The sequence below is a fragment of the Protopterus annectens genome, chromosome 6.part0 (genome assembly GCF_019279795.1).
Source record: "Protopterus annectens isolate FY-2018-M chromosome 6.part0, PAN1.0, whole genome shotgun sequence".
Lineage (NCBI taxonomy): Eukaryota > Metazoa > Chordata > Ceratodontiformes > Protopteridae > Protopterus > Protopterus annectens.
Window position 1 is genome coordinate 257,559,279 of NC_056737.1, and position 20,025 is coordinate 257,579,303.

General features: G+C 37.3%; 1 protein-coding gene across 3 annotated transcripts in view; it reads right to left on the bottom strand.

Annotated features, from left to right (window-relative positions):
• The window catches only part of PLEKHD1 (pleckstrin homology and coiled-coil domain containing D1), a 532,907-nt gene that overhangs the window by 76,192 nt on the left and 436,690 nt on the right, over nucleotides 1-20,025 (bottom strand). For all 3 annotated transcript variants that reach the window (XM_044074000.1, XM_044073999.1, XM_044074001.1), the window contains exons 8-9: nucleotides 16,897-16,990; nucleotides 8,532-8,701 (exon numbers count right to left, since the gene is read on the bottom strand). In XM_044074000.1, coding sequence (XP_043929935.1) covers nucleotides 8,532-8,701; nucleotides 16,897-16,990 — 264 coding nt within the window. The remainder of the gene's footprint in view (nucleotides 1-8,531; nucleotides 8,702-16,896; nucleotides 16,991-20,025) is intronic.

Below are 20,025 nucleotides of genomic sequence, written 5' to 3' on the forward strand. Positions count from 1 at the left end.
GACTTCTAGAATTGAGTAGCATAACCCTCAGATTACATTTGCTTGTAGCTGTTATAGTGGTATTTTGGTCTTCTGAACATTGCCTAAAAAGGCACTATAGGGGCGGCAAGGGCCTTGGCCAGTATACGGAATCCCAGGGGTGACAGATGTAGGCCATCTCTGGCAAAGCATCGAGGTCTGTCAATCATGTCAAAGCAGGCAGACAGATACTGGATCCGCTTGGAATGACACCAGAAACTTGGTCAATTATTGAAGTCAGTCATTTTTTTGTTTTTTTGTTTGTACTGCGGTATCATTCTTGGTGGCGGTAAGATGCTACTCAGGGCTATGGTCATGCCCTCCTGGGCTATATGATCTGAGAGCTCCTCCATGTCTCTTTTCATGTAGTCCAGAGAGGTGCATGTCAGGTCATTCACACCAACATGGACAATGACAGAGTCATATCAATGCCTGTTGTGGAGTGACCTGAGTGTGTGCACTATGTGACGTATCCTGGCTCCTGACAGGCTGCTGGCCGTTACCTTCTCCTTATTCAATATAGCGATTGGGACATCAATGTGCCTTACTATTGAGTCACCTATGATGAATGTATTGGGTAAGCTGTTTTGCCTTAGGGGCTTTGGTTGTGTGGCACACTGTTTGTGTGAGCTATGTGTCTCATGGTTTGTGCTGTGGTGCGGTGGTTGCATGCATTTCTGCCTTGGAGGTCTCTGCTGTTTGGGTAGATTTTTATTGAGGGCCTCTGTGAAGGTGTGTGTGTGTGTGTTTTGTGTTATTATGTGATAGCCGTGAGGGCATGTGGCTACGTGTTCCTTGTGGTGTGGTGCTAGTGCTGACCTTCTCCTCTTGACTGGCTATTCCAGTCTTGGCTGGAGGGTGCATGGCTTCCAATTTGGATAAATAGGTGCATCTCTCACAAGTCTGAGTCTTGTGGGGTAAGAGAAGAGGGTTGTCAGTGTGCATGAGGCAGTTTCTACATTGCCTCAGGATGCCCAGGTTCACCAGGTTAATAGGAGAAAGTATGGGGAGCTGACCTTTGGACATGCCTGGAGGGGTGTGTAATTTATTAAGTACTGAGGCTGTTTCTTTTATAGAAAGTTTAGTGCTGGTAGCAGTCTGTGTGCTACAGTAATTGCTATGGGAAGTCTGGACAAGTGCTAGACTTTATAAGCCTGTTTAAGTGCAGGAAAGAAGAGAACTAGCAAGATCTAAGGGAACATTTGAAGAGCAGACTTTCTGGCTTCAGTAATAGTTTACCCCAGCCTAGCAGTGCTGCGGGTCATGCAAACCTGCACAAAGACTGGTTTATAAGGCAAAAAGTTAAAAGGGATAGAACGCAGCCCAAAATGGCCAATAAGGTACAATTTCAGAGCTGGAAACCACTCCTCTAGCAGTAGATAGGCCAGTGCTTACCACTCCCACTGATAAGCAGAAAAACTCCAATACTGTCTTTTTTTTTTTTTTTAGGAAAACAGTAATAAATACACTTAAAACAACAATAAATTCACTTTAAACACGCAGTTGAGTGTGTAGTCAACAAACAGTAAATGCAGTTGAAATAAATTCAATAACTTATAAAACGACTAAAATAAAGTGCAGTAAGCAATTTTAAGCAAGAAAAAAGTAAATGGAGGTACTTAGAATCAACTAAAGTCTCTCTTTCTCCTTTAGGCTGCTGTTCTAGTCTGCAGGATGCCAAAACAGGATCCAATGAACTAAAACAAGCGCAAACATGTGCAAACATGGGTTTTTAAGGCAGAAAGTTAAAAGGGATAGAATGCAGCCCAAAACGGCCAATAAGGTACAATTTCAGAGCTGGAAACCATTCATCTAACAGTAGATAGGCTACTCAGTGCTTACCACTCCCACTGATAAGCAGAAAGGCTTCCCTCTTTCACAGAAATGTCTGGGGAACTCAGAAACTCCAAAACAGTCCTGAAGTCAGCAAATCTGAATCTGGACTATTCTAGTAACAGAAAATGATGAGAAAACAAGCAAACAGATAGAATTTTCTTTGTTTTTTTTTTTTCCTTTTTTTAGGAAAACAGTAATAAATACACTTAAAACAACAATAAATTCACTTTAAACACAGAGCAGGCTAGCACACTTGAGTGTGTAGCCAACAAACAGTAAATGCAGTTGAAATAAATGCAGTAACTTATAAAATGACTAAAATAAAGTGCAGTAAGCAATTTTAAGCAAGAAAAAGTAAATGGAGGTACTTAGAATCAACCAAAGCCTCTCTTTCTGCTGCTCTTATAGTCTGCAGGATGCCAAAATAGGATCCACTGAGGCACAAACCTGTGCAAACATGGGTTTTTAAATCATAAAGTTAAAAGGGATAGAATGCAACCCAAAACGGCATATGCCTAAAACTGTGTTTGAGTTTATATCAGGGATAGCAGCTGGTGAAATAAATTTTATTCAGTGGGTAGTCTCTAGTATGGGATGATTAATCCCTATGGCTACTACTAAATCAAAAGTGAAGAAGGGGTGAACATATCCTTAGAAGTTAATAAAATGCCCCATCCATGCAGTGTCTATACAGTTCTTGTGAAAACATGCCCATTAAGTATTCTCTTGCATGGATGGGATTCTACTTTTTCTGCTTTGCATTCTGGCCTAAATGTATACAAGATTAAGCAGAGTTAGGGTAACAAGCCTGTGTAATCTATGGTGGTGACAGAAAAATAATATTTTTTTAGTAAGATTTCATGTTGCATGTATGTTGGAGGATGATGGCTCAGTCAGAGTGATAAAACAATGTTGGCATTAGATTTAGAAATGATGCAGACAGTGCAATTACAGTGCATGCTATCAGATACCAGTGGCTGGCCTATGGTTATTTCTTAAGGTTTCATTCTAAGAAGAGTGAATGTAAAATTAATGGATGGCATGGAGGTCTCTGGTGTAATGGAGCTCATTAAAGCACAGCAGAAATGAAGAGTGTAAAGTCCAGCACAGCAAATTACCATATGTCTTCCACTTATACAACCAATAAATACTCACTATAAGGTAAAAAAATAACCAAAAGAAATCTAGATGGAAAAAATAGCCTTAAAAGAGAATCACCATATGAAGAACAGCCATTAAATATGTATTTCACAAGTGAATGGTACCAGTAAAAGAGTGAAATAACCTGAAAAAAGCAAAAGCGCATCAAAGTTGTGGATAGATCAAAATAAAAAACATTAAAAAAAAACACTTAAAAATAAAACCTAGTCAAAAATGTATACACTTGAATTCACTACAGAAAAAAAACTGCAACACACAGACATGGTGGGTATTCCATGAGAGAGAAAAATAATGCTGGAATCTAAATTAAAGTACAGAAATGACATATTTTTCCTATCAAATCTTTCAGATTAAACTACAAACTCAGCTTGATCTCAGAGGTTGAACACAATAATAAGATATTGTTTAAATGAGCCAGGCTTATCTACAAATCACTAATGATCGACATTCATTTGTGCAATCACAAGTGTGTAAACATCCAGCTTTTCACTGGAAAGGCAAATTGATGGTGTACCAGGGATTTCCCCCTTTCCCTATATTTGGTGCAACCTCAGAGTGGGTATACATAAGTAGGGATCAAGAGGGTACAGAGGGGTTTGACCCTCTGCAAAAATGCTTTTCTGTATGTTTTTCTTGTCTCAAATGTTGTTCATATTGTGAAGTTTTGGTCATTTTTTTGTATTTGTGCAAGGTATTCACAAATGATTCACAGGCTTCTCAAGGAATCACTGTTTAATTACATGAAAAAACTGAAAGGGAAAATTGTTGATGTCACATGTTATCAATAAACAGTGGTGTAATCACCCATCTGCAAGATGTAGTGAATGCGCATGCCTCATCTGATATGACTTTGGCAGTATTATGATTTTTGAATTCAAATTTAACCCTGCTCGTTCAAGATTTACTGATTTTCTTCATAAAGTTAGGCTTATTTAAAGGTATATATTCCATAAAATAATCAAGTTAAGCCTATAAAAAACATTAACTAACTTTATGGGTTCTAGTCTCTGAATACCCTCTAATCTAAACAAACAAACAAACAAACAAACAAAAAACAACAAAGTACTCCTCTTATTGATCTTTTGCTATGATTTTATATGTTTAGAGGTTGAGAGGTATGAGAGAATGTACTTCTGCAGAAAACTTTCCTTCAAACTGCACAGAAAGCAGAGCATATGTCAGAGTGCTACAGAGATGAGGGGAGTCATCCATTATACAACTATAGCTATGATGATCACTGTCACACAAAACAAGAAAACAGATAAGTAAATACATAACATTTAATAGGACCGGATAGTATAGCTGGTGGTTTACTATACAGAGTTAAGGAAATCTACAAAAACCCCAGTCAATCATTCTAAACAACATTTTTCATGTGGACATGTCTCAAACCTGTGCCAACTGGCTAAAGTGGTACCAGTTCACAAAATGGAGGGGTCAGTCATACCTAAGCAAATTAAAACCTACCAGCCTGACCAGTTGTTGTTGTTTGCCTTTCGGCTTTTCCCGGTAAGGGGCCACCACAGCGGAACTCCAGTCCACTAATAATTGGCAGTAGATTTTTACGAAATGCTGAGGTGCCAGCTCGATGCCCAGCCTTCAACGAAGGCACACCCATTTACGCATGCATGTCTTTCGAATGCTACCCAACCACGGGGAGGACATGCAGACTCCACACAGAAGGCACTCCCAAGCCAAGCCGAGAATCGAACGGGAGAACCTCTTGCTGTGAGGTAACAACGCTACCACCGTACCACCACGGCTCAGTATTCTAAGTAAAATCATGGATCGTGGAAAGAGTTATGATGGAGCTTATCCAAAATGGCACAGAGGACCAATTTCTCTTAGGTGTGGAACAGCCTAGATTTGTTAATTGTGAGGTCTTGCCATTTGAATCCTGTGGCATTCTTTGAAGAGGTATAACACAGGGTGAAAAACGTACACAGCATGTTGCTTACTTTGTCCCTGTTAAGTCATTTGATAATACCTGACAAATGAAAAGCATTAAATGTCAACCATATGTAATTCAATTGGTAAAACACTGACTGTACTACAAGGCACAGCATATCAGGTTGCTGATTCACCTGTCTATCCTTCTGGGGTTTACAAGTGGTGTCTCACATAATTCTGTACTCAGAACACATCTGTTTGCAATATTCTTCTCACACAGAAATTTGACAAGCCACATATCCTGATGATCTGATGACTGCAAACTGGTATGATAGTTACATCAGTAAAAGATACTCATGTTGTCTTGGATGTCCTCATAAAAGGAATATCTTGCAAAGTAGCAATGGTCTCTCTTTTAATATCAATAAATGCAGCATAATTGAGCTTGGAAAAAAGGGCATACGTTATGATTATAAAATAAATGCTCAAATTTTAAAATTGCACATCATTAAATATCTAGGAATTACAAGGTCCACTGGCATAGAGGGATACAGCCCTGAGTATGACCTAGGTGACCTGAGTGATCACTGCTGGAGCTGGTGGGGAGACATTGAGGGGAGTGAAGCATAAAGTGCAGACATTTTGAAAGTGGACACTAGAAACGCGCACAATGTGCTCATTCTGGGAAGGCAGTCAATGAGGAATTGCATTACTGCAGAAGGTTTGTGATGGCCCTTTGCTGCATAAATTTAATGTCTTCTTGGGAGGAATTATCACTCGTGTGAGGTTATAGGGACCTAAAAAAAGAAAAAGGATTGTTGCCTTAATGACACCTCCTCTTAGATAGTTCTCACCCTGATAAAGGAGAATGAATGGGACAATTGGCAGAGAGGGGGGCCAATGGTCACTAGGAAGCTGGAGACAAAGTTGAGAAAAAAAAGGCTTAGGGATAATGGTAGAAAACAATTTAATCTTTGATCACTGTATATCAGCCACAGACACAGTGAAGCATATTCTGTAGACCATCTAATTTTCTAGGACATGTCTAGTCATTCCAGGCAGATCATTGTACCACTTTATGCTTAACTGATCAGACGCATTATTAAATGCAGCAGTGTAATCTGTTGTCTTGACCAGCTGATACAACTTGAAAAGACACAATGATTTTTTAGTAGAAAAGTCATGTGGTTGGAAAACCTGAACTATTCAAAAGGAGTAGTGATTATATTCAATTTCTTATGGGTTCATTAGAGGTGATTTCTGCCTTGCCTATATTGGAATGCATTATTTAGATCCCTTTGAAAGTGCATGACTGGGATATACCACTAGAATATACCAGACCTTGGAATGTATGTGAAAAAATGTCAATTATATGAAAAAAAGTACAATATACATTGCACAACGATTTCCAGGATAAGGAATAAACTTCCTCTTACAATCAAACTAAATCACTCATTAACTTCTTTCAAACCTGTCTTTATAGCTATATCTCTGTCTCTATATCTATTTATCTTTCTATCTCAATATATATATATATATATATATATATATATATATATATATATATATATATATATATATATATATATATATATATATATATATATATATATAGAGGGTGAGAGAGAGAGTTGCAGCAGACAGATACAGGTAGCTAAAGGTATACACTGATTATATATAAGAAATAAAAAATAGTGTGTGAGGTTACAACAGTCATATATATATATAGAGGGTGAGAGAGAGAGTTGCAGCAGACAGATACAGGTAGCTAAAGGTATACACTGATTATATATAAGAAATAAAAAATAGTGTGTGAGGTTACAACAGTCAAACTTCTTGAAGGTCAATAGGTCACAAGGTTTGACAATTGAATAAATGAACATATGAACATAAAATAAATAGGATGTTGAGGTTTACCAAATAGGCTTACTGACAATAAAAGTAACTGCTGGTAAAACTACTGAGGTCACTATGAAACTGAAGTTCTCGTGTGTGTGTGTGTGTGTGTGTGTGTGTGTGTGTGTGTGTGTGTGTGTGTGTGTGTGTGTGCGTGTATGCGTGTGTGTGTGTGCGTGTGTGTGTGTGTATCTATACATATATATATATATATATATATATATATATATATATATATCTACGTATAGAGGCCGTGGTGGTGCAGCTGTTAGCATTGTTTCCTCACAGCAAGAGGTTCTCCCGTTCGATTCTCAGCTGGAGCGCCTTCTGTGTGGAGTCTGCATGTCCTCCCCATGGTCAAGTGACGTTTAAAGACATGCAGGTAGGTGGGTGTGTCAATGGGTGTGCCTTCTTTGAAGGTTGGGCTTTGGGCTGGCAACTTGGCACTGTAAAATTCCACTGCCAATCATTAGAGGACCGGAGTTCCGCTGTGGCGACCCCTAACCGGGAAAAGCCAAAAGACTTATTTATTTATATATATCTCCATATATGGATCTATGTCAAAATAATGAATTACCATAAAGCTGAGTTACAAAATGTTGAGATGGAAATGATGAAAGTTTATTTCACGAACATCCAGATTGTTGTAAGTTTTTGACGCAATAAGAGTCAGTTGGCCAGTGTGGTGAACTTTGCCTTTTTCTCCACTGTAGTGCAATCTTGGAGTTGGTATATTTAGTTGGGGGGTGTGGGGGGCAAAGCCCCCTGCTTGGGTGGGTTTTATTTGCTTCAGTTGATTTTTTTGTTTGTCGGCTGATTGTTTACTTACCCGGTGGAAAATTTGTGATGATCTGGACGTTCGTAAATATAAACTTTCTTCATTTCCATCTTACCATTTTGTAACTCAATATTATGGTAATTTGTTATTTTAACATAGATCCATATATGGGACAACATGGAACTTCTCCAGACAGTGCAAAGCAAGGAAAACCATAATGGCCCAGGACAGGAAGAACATCTCTTAGAACAAACTAGCTCAAAAAACTTAACATGAACTGTTCAAGCCAGAGAGGAAGGGTGACTTGTACAGCTGTCAAGTAACTGATATGGAATGGAAAGATATGTCAGATAGAAATATTTATTAGGGTTGGAGGGTTGGGATTATAGTTAAGATGTTTTCTTCACAGACACAAGCTACAGAGTTTGATTCTCACCTTTGGTCATTATATGGTTATTGGCTGGACATGTTATAGTCTGCAGACTGATTGCCTAATATTTACCTATGAACCTATAAGCAGAAGATCAAAAAGCAAGAACATGAGTGGAAGCCATTGGTAGTAGGTGGAGACCAAGATAAACGTGAACAAGTTGTCAGTGCAGATAATGATGAAAAGGAGCAGTTTTACAGATGATACAGTGTGTGCTTACGTTCTAAGCAGTATGAAACACAACTAGTTAAGAATGAAAGGTTTAGACTAGTGACTGCTCAGGGCAAGAGTGGAAAAGACAACATGGAGGCTAATGTTTGTAGAGGGAAGGGGAGTAAATTACAGCTCTTTGCAGACAATATATTTCAAGTTTGTTAGTGTTACTTTTTTATTTTACATTTGATTACCAGGATAGTCCAGTGATCTAGTTTTGAGTTTCTGGGCAATGTGTACAAACAAGTGACTTTTTTGTTATTTGTTGGGTGCTTTTCTTTCAGTCACCTGACCTATTCAGACCCCTACCGCTTCTCTGCAAGGAGTTTCTCCTCCAGCAGCTGCTGCATCCTCACTTCAATCTGCTGCAGATTAGTATGGAGACCTTTATTGCTGGATGCTCCTTTATCCTGATGGACAGATGGCTCTTCGTGTTTCTGCAGCATCTCCAACGTCTTCTGTTTCTCCTGGGAGAGATCCTATGGAAGACAGAAGGATAACATTAAAAACCTGACAAAGCTGGACTGCAACCTTTTTTATTCTTCTTTACTTGATTTTTAAGTTTCATTAAGAATTAGGAAAATGTAATATCGTTTAATTAAGAGCCAAAAGTGTCAGCCAGATGACAGCAGGTGAAGAGCAAAAATGTTAATTTTACTTTAGTGAATAACCAAGAAACAGGAGCTCTTGTTAAATATATCATTGTTTTAAAGCACCATTAGTTGTTAGCTTCCCATATAAACATTTATATCAGGCAGTCTCCCTCACCATAATCTTAATAAGCTATGTTAGTCAAACATATACAGATATGGAATCTCTTGTAATGGCTGTAATTCTTCTACAGCCCTATGAAAGGGAAGATGGCAGAATAAGAAACAAACACATGCCCAAAGCTGAACAATGGAAGGAAGGTAAAAGGAAAAAAGAGAAGGGGACAGGAGAAAGAGAATGAGAAGGAACAAACAGTGGGAGAAGGGAAGGAAAATAAGCAAGGAAAGGTGTAAGGTAAGGTAGGAAGGGAGGGTGGTAGGCAGAGAGAGAGAGAGAGAGAGAGAGAGAAGGTGGGGGGAGAAATGAAGGAAAGTAAGTAAGTAAGGAAGAGTGGACGGGGAGGTAAGAAGGATATTCATCATAAGAAACATATTGCCAACTATCTATGACTACAGAAAGTTTGTGCATAAGTTTATGGTCTTTGAAGGATGGACATGCTAGAGATAAATCTAGCAGGTCTGAGTTACAAGCAGGCCTGTCCTTATTTATTTATTGACATTTGATTACTGGGAAAGACTGACTGGTTTGAAGCCCATTTTCAGCAGAGGCCCAGGGAGAAAAGCTCCAAATAATTACAAAATATTTTAAGAACAATAATTTTACATTCTTCAAAACTAAACATAACATCTGCAGTTTAAATAATTATAACAAATTAGACATAATATAAAAACATTGGTTAAGAACTGATACAAATTATATGTGAAATTAAAGGAAAGCTAGTCTAATATCAAACAGAATAGCAATATGTAGTGAGGGATAAACAGGCTTATGTATATTTAGAGAAAAGGTCAGGGAAGGGAATTAGATAGCAGTAAGGAAGTATGTAAAGAAGGGAGAGTAAGGAGGTATAAAGAATGAAAAGGTACTTGTTCACATTTAGAGATATGGTTTATGCTGGTTTTGAGCAAGAAAAGGGGCAGACTTTAGCTAGGAAGTCTTTCAGAGTGGTTTTGAAGGATGGGGGCGGGGTTATAGACCTGATGGATACAGATAAAGAGTTCCAGGCTTTAGTGACCTAGTACAAGTGCAGACAATGCCCAGCAGATTTAATAGGTTTGTAGACAGACAGGAGTTTTTCTTCACTGGGTTGCAATGACTGACTGGAACATAGTCGTGTAGAATGTTTTTTAGTGCTAGACAGGCAGATGGATGCTGGATGATTTAATAGATGGTAAGAGTTGTGTATATGTTAGCGATGAGGCAGTTCTAACCAATTTAGGCTTTTTAATGCTATATAGTGGTGGGTTCTGAAAGCAGTATTTGGTGCAAATTTAGCAACTTTGTTATAGCATTGTTCAAGTTTTAATTTTTGTGAAGCCCCGAGGTTAGTAAGGATAGGAGCACCATAAAGAAGAGTGGGGAGGAGGTAAGTAGTGGCAAGTGTAGTTTTAGTTGCATTGGGAAAAAGTTATTGGCTCTGTAAAGCATCCCTAGTTTTTGATGAGTTTTTCTAATGCAATTTTGTATATGCAGGTCAAATGTAAGATTCTCATCCTCTATCACCCCTAAAAATTTGCTATGATAAGTATCTTCAATGGTTGCATTATCAAGACAGAGGATTTTTGTACAAGTAGCCCAAAAGAAGTGATACGAGCAGGTTGAAATTATTACAAATAGAAAGAATGCTACAGAGTCACTGGGTAACAGGCACGGAAAACTGGTCCAATGGCCAAGTAATGGTTGCATATTATAATAAAGGGTGAAGATGTTGCTTCCATAATGTGCAGTCTGTATCACTGCAGAGACACTATGGAAGCAAGGAAGTGCTGTGAATGTCACAATTCTCAACTTCTTTACTCAAGAATCAGGGACAAAGCCAAAAGTAACGGGGGACCAAAGCCACAAAATTAACAACACTTTATTAATATTGCACTAATGATGTTAGAAAGGTATTAGAATACATTTTGTATCAGCACACGTTCTTTAAACTATAAGAAGTATGCAAATCTTATGTCCAGCATTACTGACTGCTGATATACCAGAAAATTTAAAATGTTTATGAGGGGCATGGGGAAAAATATGAGGTGAAACCAGGGACATTCTTTAAATCAGGTACAGCTGAAAGGTATGATGGCAGCAGGAACCTATGATATAGGCCAGTCACAGAGACATACCACTTTGGAACTTGGGCCTTTTCTGCTTTATAATATATGAAACAAAACAAAGTCCTGGATAGGCATATTGGCATTTTTTTTGGAGTGGACTGTCAGGCAATGTTGTGTACTAGCTTGTCTGATAACAAAAGTAAATTTGCTTAAAACAACTCCAGGGCAGATTTGGGAAATTACTTAAGACTTGTTTATGATGAAATTGTACAAAAGCCAATAAGGATAAACCAGAGGTAATGAAAGCAAATAAGGATGACAATGTGATACTGTTAAATAAATGTGAATATCCAAAGATGTGTTTTGCTATTTGAAATAATGAAATGGAATATTAAAAGGTAAATTGTAAATGTTTACACAATTTCAGCTATGAACTAAGTGAGTTACTAGACAGAGGAACCAGGCTAGGAATTCAGAAAGGTAACAATACAAAGAAGCATTTTATTAATCTCCACAATGCTGTTCTTTCTTTCTTGGAGACATCTTTGACTCCCATGCAGCTGATCATTAGTTGCTCTCATTTCTTTTCCTTGATCATCAGGTATACCAGACACTCCTACTCCCCCAGACTTGCTCTGACCAAAGCTTGGGGCCAGAGATGACATCAAGGTGTCCCCAGGTAGTGTCATACTGCTGTTGTGGGACTATTTTACCTATTTACTGCCCACCTCACACATCTAGTAACACATTGAGGGTGAGGCATGAACTAGGCATCACTGTTGAACCATCCATCATTTCTTCAAGGGAATGACATTGGTAGGACATCCCACTACCACCAGGAAGCACCACACATTTTTTCTATGGCTACCATTAAGGAAAATTACCTACATGAATGTACCCTGAGTATGGGTACCTCCCGCTTCTACCACAGGATAAACATGCTCATCCTCCCTGTATCCACCATCAAGCACTTGGCCATTATTCAAACCCTGATCACCTGGATGTTAGTTAGGGCATTATTCATCTACTCCACTAGCATAGGCTGCAATGCAGTTTTATACACTCCATAAAAATGGTGAACCTCCCCAGATGCCGAAAAGTTTCTGTTGTGAGTAGCAAAATATAGGCATCCTGCTTGTACGTATTCTTAAGAAGTTTATTAGTAGTGAAAGCTATGTGAAGAATGTTTTCTGTAGTTTCAAAATTAAGACAAAAGTCCTTGTGTTAGGAATGTCTGGGGACATGTTAAAAGTTTGTAGTCTAGCATTTGTCGCAACTTGATTTCAAAGACTGCTTCCTCTCATTTGGGAAAAAGGGACATATGTATCTTTCATTCTTTATTCAATTTTTGTTTAGACTCATAATTTTTTCATTTTGAACAAAAGTATTTTTTGTAGAAAGTTGACTTAACAATGAGCCACCTTCTTCCCCTCCTATGCCAATATTTTTTTTATGATTTATTTTGTAAAAAAACATTTAGATAGTTTCATTTTTCAGTCCCAGATAGTCATACATGTATTACATTGATGATTTGTTGATTTTATACAAATGTGACAAGAAATGCTTCCTGAATTTTGCATGTTGGTTATATGATAATGATTGGAATATTACATTTTAGGTGGTGTTTTTATAATAAGGTGAACTTTTTTGATATCATCTTTTCTGGCATACCTGTTGAATGTATGAAAATGTGCTCTATTGAAAAGAAACTGCTGCAAACAGTTTTTGGCATGCTTTGAGTGTCATTCACCCAGATACTATCAACTCCCTGCCATTAGAAGAATAATATCACAGTGGATACTAGTAGGAGACTATTGTTGTAGCTCATTCTAATGCTTTGACAAATGTTGATGGTGAAGTTATAGTTTTGTGCATGACAGAATGTATGAACACAAGGATGAAGTGACAGGCCAGTCAGATGAACAGAAAGAAAGTGTCTTTTATGTGATTAGATATACATTTCAGATGAATTTAGAAAGCCTTTACATTTGGACTGAAAAATTGCTATAGCAGATCCATGACTTAAGTCTATTTTCATCTTGAGAGCTATTTTCTCTTAAAGAAAAGCACTGAATGTCAGAGAGAGAGAGAGAGAGAGAGAGAGATGTTTCCCAAGAAATGTTTGGTGTCAGTGAATACTGCTGTTTGAACAGAAATATTTCCTCACAACAAATTTTATTCTTATGTGTTAAAAGTACAGGAAGTTTTTAGTAATTCTAAAGTGATTTCTTTGAAGAATTATTATTTTCAACCTACTCAAGTTGTTTATGGAACCAAATGTATCTTCTCTATTCCAAATGGTACACAGGGTAGACTAGGAGATGTGATAGAACTTGAATTCTAGAACATTACTATGACGTCAATGGTGCTGCGGTAGTGTTGTTGCCTCACAGCAAGACGTTGTCCCGTTCAATTCTCAGCTAGAGCGTCTTCTGTGTGGAGGCATGCGTTTATGGGCGTGCCTTCATTGAAGGTTGTGCGTCAGGGCTGGTACCTCGGCACGTAAAAATCCACTACCAAACATTAGCGGACCGGAGTTCCGCTGTGGCGACCCCTAACCGGGATAAGCCAGAACACTCAACAACAACTCTTCTGGCATGTCATGAATATGAGTAACATAAAGGAAAAGGTTGTTTTCAATTTTTGGTCCTTGTATCCACATTTGTGCCCCATGGAATAATATGATTTGTGTCATGAATAAACTTAAAGTCAAGTTAATTTTTAAAAGTTAATATTTATATCCTAGTGGCTTAAATTATGCATTTCCTTGGCAACCAATAATATAACTGACATTTTATTAATTTATTAATATGTATTGTTTTCTGCTGTGCTGTTTTTTTTGTTTCTCTACAGCTTTAATTATCAACTTTGACATCAGTGATTTGATTTGATTACGCTGATATTTATATGTTTATTATATAATTGATGTTTACATGTTTTCCTGTGAAGCCATTTAGCCAAGGCTCTAGGGAATTAACATAGTTATTAGAGTATTTTCTTCCTATTACATCCATTTGTTTGTATGCTTTTAATTTGCAACAAAATCTCTGTTATTGTGAAAAACGGTGCAACATTTTTATGAAAAAGTCTGAAGTTCAGAATCCTTTAAGAACAAATTGTTTGACAGTGTAGCATAGACAAACTGTAAATATGATACACACACACACACACACACACACACAAACACAGACATGTGTGTGTGTGTGTGTGTGTGTGTGTGTGTGTGTGTGTGTGTGTGTGTGTATGTGTGCGTGTGCGTGTGTGTGTGTGTGTGTGTGTGTGTGTGTGTGTGTGTGTGTGTGTGTGTGTGTGTGTGTGTGTGTCTGTGTATAGATGAACAGATAGATGTAGATCTACAGTGTAACATGTTGGTTATGGAGAATGTATATGTGCCTTTAAATGCACTTAGAAAGTATTTTGCAATATGGCGTGTGGGAATATTCTCACAGCATTTAGCTAGGTAACAAGTATAATTATCAGTCAAGGTGGCATATAAGGAGACCACCTGAAAACAGCAGGCAGGAAGTTAGTTTCCCACTAGCAGGGTAATTTAAAGGAAGACCTGGAAGTATGAAATAAGAGACTCTTTTTGGAGCTAACCTATGGAATATAACTTGCAGTGTATAAACTGTAGAGGCTGGTCCTGGGAGAGGCATGCAGCCTTGGAAGTTTGTTTTGAAAGCAGCATGTGTCCTGTATGGGTTGTGTAGTTTGAGCACTGTCAGGAAATGTATCTAAGATTCAGTTTGCTTTACTTAAATTTGCAAAACCAAGTGGGTTAATATCCTGGTCTGTTGGAATACTGAATAAACCTTTATTTTATAAAGCCTTGTTTCCAGTGTCTTTTTAGATTTACACTGGAGGTGTGAGCATGGGCAGTTTGCCAGACTTGCCAGTTTTATATACCGCCCAGTACCTTTGCAGCTAAGTACAAACCATAATTGGAGTACTGTGACTGCGACTGTTGTATTATTGGCTTGGTAAACAGGACTACTAACCACTGAGTTATAATCTCCCGCCTTGTACAATCTAATGTTTCATTTTAGATTCTTAGACCAGATTTGACTCGAGCAAAAAAGTAGTTAGAAAGGCCTTTGTTTGCATTCTCTGATTATAGATATACATTTAACTATGCCTAAATTCTTCTAAAAAATCAGCATCATTAGAGGCAGCACAGCTTTTTGCCTAGAAAACTCTCTTGATAGTCCACTGGCCAGGCATTATTTTGAACAAACAGAAGATTTTCCAAGGGAATTTGATCTATTTGAGAAGTGAGGCCACTGCCAAGAACTGAACAAAAGAAACACATTAAGACACATTTTTGAACCAATAAACCACAGGTACTTACCTGCTTTTTTTTGTAAATAGTATTAAGAAAATGATGGACAGTAAATACAAAGTGGTCAGTGGCTATGATAAGACACTAGGTGGCAAAAGACATTTTGACTATAACTCTTCATTTGTTGTTTACCTTCCTCTTTGTGATGACTGTCACACTTTTTTATGTCAGAAAAACTGTCCAAAAACTCTCACAAAAAGTATACAAATACAAAAATGGTATAAAATCAATAACAACAAGATGCACTTTCAAACACTATCAGTGATGTATATTTTTTCTAAAAATGTCTTTTCTGTGATTGTTTACATATATAATGAAAATAACACGATGGTGATGATGCAGAAAATCTACTTGAGATTAAGGAGTCAGTTGTGCTGGCAGCTAAGGCTTGGAGCCAACTGTTCCCCTAGTTTAAATGTTATGCTGAAATGTAAGTGTATTTTAATATAAGAAAAATCAGCTAGGTTATGAATATGTAATTGGTTCATGTGCTCTCATTGGCTATTGTCGATCATTTGACTTATAATGTATAATGTAGCATTTTCTTACTGATCATGTGACTTGTGAGACTTTTATACAGCTGAGAATGTTATACCTTTTATTTCTAAAAAAGTTTTGTTATTAAACAGGCAAGACCACTAAGAAAGACTTTGTGAACTATGATTCATATTGTGAGGTAGTGCTTTTTGATTAAGTGATTAATAAATGCCCTTGAAGTATATCATATTTGTCTAATTTATGTTGCTGAAGGATTTCTTCTTGGGACTCCATTGAACATGGGTAGTTCCTTGCTGGATATTCCCAGTTATCAAATGTAAATAAATGAATAATTTGTTAATCTGTGTGGTATAACAAGCACAATTAGATGGATTAATCACATCTGAAGTAGGTAAATCCCATAGAAACTGAACTATGAAGTGTCTTGCTATGTCATATTACTCAAAATAATATATGGCTACTGTGGATTTTCCTGGGATATAGTCCTGACTGCTTGACTGGGTGGGTGGGGGGGTTTGGTTTTGAGTAGGTTGCCTGAGTGACCAAACACAGCAGATTGGGTATATATTACAACATACCCCCACCTGAACATTATATTGTAGCTATTTTATGATGACTAGTGTGCTTTGCATTTTTAGTACAACATTAATATACACGTATAAGTTATATTATATATATATCTACATCAGTATAAAACAATCTCCATTGTCCAGCAACCATGGATGTGTCAGCAAAGCATGATAATGTTTAAAAAGAAAATATTCTCACGGTTAGCCTGTTATTTTATGGGATTTGATTGGTCAGTTTAGTTAACATAGGTCATTTTACAGTACAGTTATGAGTACACAAAGGAATAAGTATAATTCAAGCTTCAGCTGAACCTATAATTAATACACTGAGACTGTGCCAAAGAAACTAACATTGTCCCAGGTGTGGGTTGAGTAGACAGATAACATAGCTGCACTCATCTACAGGGTATGCATGAGGACTATGTGCAGAATTTGGAACAGTTTATTCTTACCTCTAATTTGTACTGCAGAGACTCTGTTAGCCCATGAAGCTGTTTCTTCTCGTCTTCAACAACCTTTAGGGAATGAGCACTGATTTCCAATTCTCTAACATAACAAAGATACACAGAAATATTACATGATTAATTCACACTTTTATACAAAATATGTATTGACACAGATAGGCATGCTTATGCACATGTGTGTATGTGCACATACACAGAAATCTATGTATATAATTTATAAATTCATTTATTTCAGTTCTGTTGAATGGATAAATCCCATAATCTCAAAGCCCATTTACGCAGTTGCCCAATTATGGATACAGCATGAATGCATAGCTCTCTTATAGCATTTGCCTCTTTGAAATTAGCTACTCTTTATACATCAATGTCAACAAAACGGAAAAAAAAAGAGGAAAGAATATTTTTCAGTAGCTCTAGCTATTGCAAGTCACAGAGAGTAGCAGTACGTTTGGAAGGTTTGAATATAAGGGTCATAGCTTTCATTTATAATGGTTATTAATTCTGAAATCTGTAACCTCATTAAAGTGTGACTTATGGGCAGAAGGGATAAAATTCTGTACAGGAGTAAGGGAGAAATGCAGAATATCAGACTTAATGCACATACATTATTTTTTAAGATCCCATTCCTAGCTGACTTCAGACAATTAAGAGGCCCTACAGTACCCTTGGAGCATTTCTATTTCTTTGCTTTACAGGGGCTGAAGGCTTGGAAGTGGGGAACATAAATGTTATTGCACTAAAGGCAGAAAGAAAGGAACAGGGCTTTTGTTACAGCTTCCCTTTCCTAATGCACTTTGTACAATAATGCCAACATGAGAAGTATTGCATCAATGAGTGCAGCCTACTATGGACTTCTGCTAATCTCTGCCTCCCATTGTATGTTGTTTTCCTGCTGTAGACCCCTTGGTGTCATCAACAGACTGTCAAACAGGAAAAATGACACAAACCCCTTGCCCCAAGAGAGGAGCAAAGAGAAGGGCTGTAGCTATTCAATCTTTCCATCTCCCCAGACTGATATTCCAGTCGCCAGGTCAATATCCTATCCTTGATTTCAAGTACTACTGATGATTTTTTTCCCTTTTCTACTATACCATCTGCATTGTCCCTAGTTGTGAATACATTCACTTTAAGTGCTACTTATCTCCTGTTTCTCCCGTACATTTTCTGTATTTTGAAGCTACTTTAACACTGTTCCCTACACATAACATAATACTAGTGCTTTATTTAATTTGGTCCGAGGCAAGACTTCATTTTCTGTTGTTTTCTTGTGTTGTGTTCCACTGTTCCAGACAGCGATTTCTCCTTACTGACTGCTTCATTTTAGTCCTGTGAATGGTAACACAAAATGATCCTTAGTCAAGAAGGCCATCATAATGATGTGGCATCCCATTCAAGTAAATGTGAAGCTATCACTTTGTTAAAATAAACATTTTTTTGTTGTCAAAAACATTTTATTGAAAATGAGAAAGTCAGTAAATTTAACAAATAATGTAATGGATAACATAACAAGTACAATTTAACAATAAAAATAACCCTTAGAGAGCAGCTCAGAAAGGAGCAGCTGTAGTCAATAATGAGCCAGGGAGACCTATAGTCATCATTGTTTATTTGTGTCAAATATCCCTATCAAATAAGCTCAGATGACAGTGGAATTCCAGAGAGAGACATTCCGGTGTGATAAGCCAGAGAGTTTGGGAAGATCCAGGAGATCTCTAAGAAGGACACAAGACAGAAGGAGGAAGAATAATTTAAAAAATGGGCAGCAAGAAAGATGAGGTGTGCTGGGAACAAAGTGTGGAAAAGGCAGTAAGAGTCAGATGTGCCAGGTGTGGGGTGACAGTATGACTTAAAGACTTGTGCAGGGGTTGTGTAATATTGGTACTACTGACATACTCAAAATTATCCATTACTACAAACTCAGCACCTCTTACAAGCACACTCCACAGAATTATCTCATACTGAACTATTTGAATGAGGCATTATACCAGAAAACAAGGGTTGGCTCGCAAAGGCATAAGTTGAAAAGTTACCACCCCGATACCAGTACTTGTGAGATCTGTTACGTTAGGACTACTATTCAGAAAATGTGCCTTCTAACTCTAGAAACCATTGCCTATCTACTAGCTAACTGAATCTCAGAAATAAAGTTTCTTTCCATCCCCAGTATGGATAACTTAAATAGGAGAAGATTATCCAACAAACTGAAAGCCTTTGAGAACTCAATGTAATTGACATCACTTTTAAATCTGCAGTTGTGTAAAAAATAAACTGCAGGTTATTATATCCCTGCTTCCATTCTAAATGTTTTGGACAGTATTTACTGCATGGTTGTTTGTAAGATGAGAATGTAATCTATTCAGAAGTGGCATTTCTGGAATCCTTTTAGTACTACAAAAAGATTGGTCTATAATTAGTCACAATGGTTATTATAATGCTTCTGTATAGTTTTTGGTATTGTCTTCTTCTAGTTATCAGAACACTAGTTTATGTAACACTGGTTTGGAATAAATATCCCAAGGATTCTAGAATGTCGTATTCTAAATACTTAAGGTCCTTATTTGAAGTGCTATCATAGCCATCGGTTTTATGAATATTAAGAGACATAACAATGCTACTGCTGTTACTTCTATCCAACATGTTCACGTGATGCTACTGTGTACAAAATGTTAGCAACATTGATTTCTTTAGAAAAAACAATTAAATTAATCCCAGCATGCTTCCAACGTATCTCTAGGTAATACATATTCTATTCTTTATAAATAATTGTGACAAGGATTTCAGTTATGAGATACAAATTCTCATTAAGCTAAACCTTCAACAACTCAGTTTTTTTCCAAGGAAAGATTGTCACCTATTAAATCTAGTTAACTTCTTTGAGAGGATTACACCGGCTGTTGATAATGGACATGCTGTTTATACAGTGTACCTTGACCTGGCTAAAGCTTTTGACACCACACTCCATGTGAGCATTGCAAGTAAGCTGAATGCTTCAGATATAGATCCTTATGTGGTAACAAACTGGTTAAAAGACAGGACACACATAGTTCATGTGTCAGGTGCCTCATCTGAAAGTATAAAGATAACAACCAATGTTCCCCACTGCTCTGTACTGGGACC